This window comes from Octodon degus, unplaced genomic scaffold, assembly GCF_000260255.1.
Source record: "Octodon degus isolate 3935 unplaced genomic scaffold, OctDeg1.0 scaffold00438, whole genome shotgun sequence".
NCBI lineage: Eukaryota > Metazoa > Chordata > Mammalia > Rodentia > Octodontidae > Octodon > Octodon degus.
In genome coordinates, this window is record NW_004525014.1 from 389,933 (window position 1) to 397,637 (window position 7,705).

General features: G+C 37.0%; 1 protein-coding gene across 1 annotated transcript; it reads right to left on the reverse strand.

Moving 5' to 3' along the window:
- Positions 1–4,824: 4,824 nt before the first annotated feature.
- LOC101572020 (olfactory receptor 4A47-like) lies at positions 4,825–5,736 on the reverse strand. The gene has a single exon (XM_004648557.1). The coding sequence runs from the start codon at positions 5,734–5,736 to the stop codon at positions 4,825–4,827; it is 912 nt and encodes a 303-aa protein (XP_004648614.1).
- Positions 5,737–7,705: the final 1,969 nt, after the last annotated feature.

Consider the following 7,705-nt stretch of genomic DNA (forward strand, 5'->3'; position numbering starts at 1 on the left):
TGAAACTTCTGTCCCTGTGCCTGCTTGCAGGTGCTTTAATATGCTGAGCTATTTGGTTGGCTCTATTCTGTCTATTTTCCCAGAGGATTTCACAACATCATATTGCAGCATTATATCCACATCCATGCTTAAATCCACACAATTTACAACTAACAAAATCTTTAAAAAAATCAAATACCCATCAACCAAGAATGAACAAAAAATACATTGTACTTTTATACAATTGAGTACTACTCAGCTATAAAAAATATTAAACTGAAGACTTTTATGTGTAAATGGATACAACTCAACACTATACTCATAAGAGAAATAAATCACTCTCACATGTATTAATAGTGTAATGATCCCTAGTGCAAGAACCTGAAAGAGTAAATAAGACTCAAAATGTGAAGTAGATATTGTGAAAGGGGAAGAAACTGCTGAAAAGGAGGAACAAATGGGTTGATGAAAAGGAGAAAATAATAAAGTGAAAAGAAAATATTTAAGGTACAACATGGTTAAGGTAAGTACATTGCTAATTTCCACTGGTTCATGAAAAAGTACAGGTTGTGTTTATATTGTTTGCTAAGTGTTTCATGACTATATCATAATTTCAGCAAATAGTTTGAATAGTATTACATGCCGAATAATAACTATATTGGTCATTTTTCTCGTGTTCTTGGGACAAAATTGAGGCACCCAAATTTAGAGAAGGAAGGGTTTATACATGCCATAGATTAGGGAGGTTCTAGTCCACCATGAGCTGGCTCCAGGGCAGGGTGGAACATTGTGGAGGGCAAAAGTTCATGGCAGTGAAAATAGCAAAATAAGAAGAAAAAAAAGGCCGGAGCATGCAAACACAGCAAGACTCTTTCACTCCCTTATGTTGTAATCAGACTTCCCTGCACACAGTGGATGTAGCTCTCACACCCATTATCCTCACATTGGACCATAAATAATTCCAAAATGTTAGAAACCTGCCTCATGACTGCATGCAGCTTTGGGGGAACATCAAGATGTCCATTATAAGATTCTGACTCTGCTCTAAAAAAGCATTATGCACATACCTTTATGCAAAGTAAATTTTAGCCAATTTCAAAGAGTTGCCAGAGGTCTAACAGTTTTAGTATCAGCTAAATTTCAGCTCACAAGTGTCCTCCTAGATGTAAGGCAAACTCTTAGTTGTGAGCCCTTGTACGAATGAAAGATTAACATTTCTAACATTAAATGGCAGAAGAGAAACATCATTTTAAAAGGCTCAAAAAGGGACATAAAAAGCATTGGGGCCAAATCAAATCCAAAATAGAGCAGGAAAAAAATTAAGTCTTGTATTTCCACATTCAATATCTAACTTAATATGTGGCAAACTGTTAGCTTTGCATGGCTCACCTCTGCGGTATTACTGGTGTTTATATTTCCCGTGAATTTTCTCTTAGGCCTGCTTTTTTTGTTCTGTGCAGCTTTTCTTAGGTGATCCATGTAATTGATTTTTCTAAACTTTTTTGTTCTCCACAATTTAGGCTTTTCACTCACAGCTTCTCACACTTTCCTCTCAGGGGCACAGCCTCTGGCCTCACAGGCCTTCTATAATCATGGTTCAAGACATTTTACCTTTAAATTTTTTTCATGTATCATGATATCAAAAAAATAGTTCTACACAGAAGATGCCAAGGCTTGCTACCAGTTGACATGGGCTTTCTTCTGTGTTGGCTGTAACGGTTGAGACTGTGGATCACTGAGCACTCTAAATCTGATTCTGAGGAACATTTATTCTGTGCTGCTGCCAATCTGGAACTTGAGGTTCTGAAGCTTTCTCCTCAAAGCAAAGTTCTTCATTTGTTTGAAATTTTCAGGTTGCAAAATGTTAAGAATTGCTGATTCATCTGATGTCCTCTTATATTCCCTTGTTTTGTTTTGTTTTGTTTTGTTTTGTTTTGTTTTGTTTTGTTTTGTTTTGTGGAACTGGGCATTGAACTCAGGCCCTGTGCTGGCCAAGCAAGCATTTATTTTACTGGGCTACCTTCCTAGCCCCAGAATATTCCATATTTTTCAATACATTTTATTTTTAAATTTTAAAAATTTATTTATTTGTTTATTTACTTGCTTTTTATTTGGTACACGGTCTCACTACACATCTCAGACACATTATCATACACCTGTCTCAGCTTTTCCAGTGCTCAGATTTCAGGCTTTGCCCACCATGCCCAGTTCTATTGGCTGACATGGTGCACCTCGTTCCAGGGCCAGCATAGCATGCAGTACTGAGTATTGAACCTGGGCCCTTGTGCTTTCCAGGAAGGTGTTTAGACCTGGAAGTTATGTGCACAACCCCCACGTTATATTTTCTATGCTCCTGTTCCTTCTTAGTAATCAAGATCTCCTCACTTGAATCTTTGCAGTCCATAGCTTTCCTGGATTTCCCTTCTGACCAAACTCACAATGTTTTAAATCACTCTACTGGGCTCTTTACTCTTGTTTCTCAATATAAATCTGAAAAAAGCCAACAATGGCCATGTCGTATCTACAATATTCAACTGTGTTGAAATTTCTTCTACCATATTAATTAGTCCAGTGCATTTAATCTGAGTCTCAGACAAATTCTTTGGATATGAATAAAATGTAAACAAAGTTTCTTCCAAGACATAATATACCTTCTCTAGAGTCCAACAAACAATGCAGTCCTTACCAGCAGATAACTCTGAGGCCTGATCTTTCCTGGTGAGATTTCTATCAGCCTTCATGTCTTGAGTTCTGACCGCAATCTCCCATGCAGAGAAGCTAAAGGCATGTTGCATCCTCTTCAGTGAAAGTGTCTGAAGATGTCCCAATACTTCCTACATTCCATTTCAAAAGACAATTGAATCACATGGTTTTCTTCTTTGTTACCAAATTTTCTCTTCCTTACTTTTCTATTGTTGCTTTGACAAGATACCTGACACCCAAACTTAAATAAGGAAACGATTATTTACCTCAAAGTTCATGGAAGTTTTAGTTTATAATAGGCTGGCTGCAAGGCAGAGTGGAACAGGGAATAGTGTGAAAGATCATGAAGGCAGAAAACAGCCAAATCAGCAAGAGCGAAACAGAGAAGCAACAATGGAGAGGGACCCTATTTCTCTCCTTCGTACTATATGCAAGGTACCCAACCGAGGGTGAGTGTAGCACTGACATTCATAGTTCCAACATGGGACTGTGAGACAGCCAAAAGCTCAAGAAATCTTCCCCATTACTGCATGAGGCTTTGGGGGCATATCTAGACTCAAACCATAAGATTAACCATTGTTCATCTACCTTGCGAAACTCTTTAAATTTATTCAGCTTTTTGCTCTTTAAAATAAATAATGAACTAAGTTCACAATTTTTTTTTTTCTTGTCAGTATTCAGCAGGATTTTTTTTTTTTTTTTGTAATATCCTTCCAGTGGTGGAATAACATGGTCCTAGAAAACAATGATTCTAGTATCAATATGTTAAATTATCAGGAAGTGATAGAGTGACCTCCTCATTCCAGGCCAGCATCTTAGCTGAATACTGTGTGCTTTAACCCTGCTATGCCTCACATAGGCTTGGGAACTACTGTTAGCACCCCATGCCTGCTGCAGGTACAAAATAGAGAACTTAACTCCCCAATCCAAAACTTTGGGAACATGAAGCTCTTCTTCAATCCCTTTGGAAAGAGGTTTCATACCAATCTTATGATCTAAAACACGTGATATAATCTTGGAAAAAGAGAACCAGTTAACTCTTTCTGAGTGTTATAATTAATAACAGCTCATCCTGGTTGCTATGGCTTCTAACAGATCCAGGGAGAAGGCAGTTTTTTCCTCTTGTGATTATGTCATATTGTAAGGCTACTTACATTTTAACATATATCTTGATATTCTTTAATTTCCCATTCAATTCACGTAATTTCAAATAACTGCCACAGAGACCAAATAAACAAATGAACAATTAAATTCTGTAACATTTTTTAAATCCTCAAACTTCAGACATAAAAAGAATTTGTGTCTCTCTCACCCTAAGCAACCTTCTTCTTTTCCAAATACTGAGGTCACCTATAGATGAAGAGGCGTGTGGCTGAGTTCACAAAATATCCTTTGAGATGACAGGCAGGAGGAAGGTGAGCCATGATGTTCAGTTCCAGGGAAGCAGTTTCCTATTGGATTGGTTTTTTCTACAAAGAAGGAAGCTGCAATGACCAAGTCCAGGAAATGTGTGCTGTTCCAGAAGATGGAAAATCCTGGAGGTTTAGAGTCATACACTTCTTTCTTCTACAATCTTCTTTGTCCATCTTAGATAACTCTCTATCAGTGACTGTGAAAACTTATGAGAAACTTGTTTGGATACAAAATCCTCAATCTTCTGGATAATTTCCTTTTGAAGAAGTTTTTATTCTTGTTCTTGAAGGCTACCAAGTAACTGATTACTAAGGACATAACAGTACAGACAACAGCACAATGAGCAATATCCATATAACAACTATTCAAATATAACTAGATTAGGAACATAAAACTGAAGAATGTATCCCATGGAAGAGTGCAGAGGAATCTAAAAGATGTAGCTGAAAATCATGTAGGAGCAAGTCCTTCTGGACTTCTGCTTAGAGCTACCTTTGGTAGCAATAGTGGAGCAGTACTTGAGACCCATAAAAGCCACTAGATGCCTCTCAAAGCTTAATACTCAAAACTGTGCATTGGTAACGCAAAGAACTCACAAAATAAATATTTTCATTGTGTGTTATTTAACCTGAGGGTAACTTAGTTTAATGACATAACCACATATGACTTATTTACATGGGAATCTCCCTTTGCAGAACACCAATAATGCAATTCTCTATCACTTCATTTTTATTTTCTAGTCCAGAGATTCTTCATGGCAATTTTTATCTCTGCATTTCTCAGAGTATAGATGATAGGGTTCAGCATAGGAGTGATAACAGTGTAAAATACAGCTAAGTATTTATCAGTTTCCAAGGTATAAGGAGGTCTCACAAATAGAATAATACAAGGAACAAAGAAGAGAATGACCACTGTGATGTGGGAGCCACAGGTGGATAATGCTTTGTGCCTCCCTTCCTGACTCAGGTTTTTCAGGGAGTGCAGAATGACAACATAAGAGATTAGCAGAAGCATAAAGATAATTGAACAAATTGCTCCATCGTTGGCCAGCACACTGAGACCAATGTAGTAAGTGTCAGTACAGGCAAGATTTAATAAAGGGTACATGTCACAGATGAAGTGATCGATGACATTGGAACCACAGAAGGGAAGGTTGTAAACAGAAAGGATGTGTAATATAGCATGCACAAAACCCCCAACCCAGGCAAACAACAACAGCAGCAAACACATTCTATGGTTCATAATGGTCAGATAATGAAGGGGTTTACAGATGGCCACATAGCGGTCATAGGCCATGACCACCAAAAGTATTATCTCAGCCCCACCAAAAAAGTGTTCTAAAAAAAGCTGAACCATACAAGCTTGGAAGGAAATTGTTTTCTTCACATGGAGCAAGTCTACCAGCAAATTTGGGGTAGCTGTGTTAGAATAAGCAACATCCATAAATGATAAGTAACCAAGAAAGAAGAACATTGGGGCATCCAAGGCAGGGCTGAGCACCACAGTGACGACAATGAGTAGGTTTCCTGCCATGGTCAGCACATAGATCAGCAAGAACACAGCAAATAATATTTTCTGGCCCTGGAGGCTCTGAGTGAGCCCCAAGAGCACAAACTCAGTCACGTTGTTCCTTTGCTCCATACGTCCTTCTTTGTGTCCTTGTGCCAGTGCTGAGAACCAAATTATCTGCAAAGTTATTACTACTGAGTGCATGATTTTATGATGTTTATTCATTTCTTAAATAGGAATTATTTATATTTTGTTCCTGACCTGTCAGAAATAATAAGAAATCAAATTTGATGAAGTAGAGAGCCTAAAGTTAGGGCTTTAGTGGAATAATCAAAAGAGAAATGAAAAATTAGAGACATATGCCTCTGAAATTAAATGAAGTCTTCCATAGATAACTCTTTGTCCGAAGCTAATAGAAGGTCTCAGGGCTACCACCATGGCAAAATTAAAGATGTATTGATATTTTACATAAAAAAGAGCAAGGCTTTTTTTTTTTTTTTTGTATTTAAGGTACGGTCTACATTGTGTTCAGGGTCCCACTACTAGATCAGACTCATAGTAATACTCCTGTTTACAACCTCCGAAGAGTTAGTATTACAGGCTTTCATCACCATGCCCTGTCAGTCTCAGTATGCCCCGGGGGGGCAGGACTGGCATGGCAGGCATGGGGATTGACACTCAGCCCCTGCACTTGCTTGCAGGGGCTTTAATCTGCTGAGCTATTTGACTGGCCCTTAAGGCTTATCTTATAATTCTTAGTAACAATGTAAATTTTATTTTATACATTCTTGCAATTGAAGAAATTCCTCAATTTATAATAATCTCAGTTTGACACATTTGAGAGTGTCAAAATATTTTAGGAATATGCAAACAGATAAAATATATAAGCAAAAGCATTTTATAGAGTTGAGACAGGCGATGGAAGGAGAGGGCATGAGAGAAGAGTACAGGGAGGGGAAAGGATGTCAGAGGATGGGAAGGTTTGCAGTGGAGGAAGTGTCAGGAGAGGAGGAAAGAGAATAAATAAGGACAGCGACAGAGATGTTAAGTAACGACAGAAAAATTGCACACATAGAAAGAAATCTGCAAGTGGCACCATATTCACTAGCACTGTATTCATTTAAAAATGTTTCTAGTAATGATAATTGCTCTCTAAATCTCTATTGACATCTCCTTCTCTCTGGTTTATATATTATTCCTTGATTCTTCTTCACAGATGCAAAATATCTTTCTTTTTAATCCATGGCCCATGTCTTTTCATGATTTTATTTAGTCTGTATTTATGTTGGCACTGCTATTCCAGTCTTCCCTTCCATTTCCTCATCATTACTTTCCTTTCTGTACCACAGCAGCCTCTCAGCATGTTTACATGGTATACTTTTATGTTCCAGAATTCTATCCTTGGGCCTTATGTTTCTTTGAAGCCAGCATCCAAATTCAATTCTTCGCTCATTTTATAAAAACAACTTCACTTATGTGCAAAGTCAATTTGCATTCTGGTCTTCCTTGATAAATTGTTTTTAATTAACCTAGAAGCTCAGTAACTCAATTACATATTACATTACGATCTCCAGACATGCTCTTTAAATTCTACTTTAACTTTTGACATTCTACACAATGTGCACGTGAAAGCTCCTGTGATTCTAAGAATTTATGTACACCTACTCATCAATAATCTCTTAAATGTTTGCACTGCAACTAATTGATGCGAATACTGATGTTAGAAGAGAAAATTTGTTCTAGCTTTCTATAAGTTTGAGATATTTAAGAGTAGTTTTCAAGATTTGAATTAACACATATTTATCACAAAGGACCCTACAATGTAATTATCAGAATCATAAAAAGCATTTAAAGACTGTAATTTTCTATGTCAACATGATACGTTTTGAACATCTAGCTTAGAATCATACAATTAAATAACTTTCTGGAGTTATCTGCAATAAGAGTGTTTTATTTAATTCTGTTCTTTGATGTTTCCTTTATTATTTTCCTAAATGATAACAGCTTCATAACTTGATGTCATCTCTCTGTATGACATCAGAGAGATTTTTAAAAACATTTTTAAATAGTAAAATAACACACGTACCTTTGATCCCAGCTC

Coding starts and splice junctions, on each gene's coding strand:
- LOC101572020 (XM_004648557.1), bottom strand. CDS start 5,736: ATGGAGCAAAGGAACAACGTGACTGAGTTTGTGCTCTTGGGGCTCACT.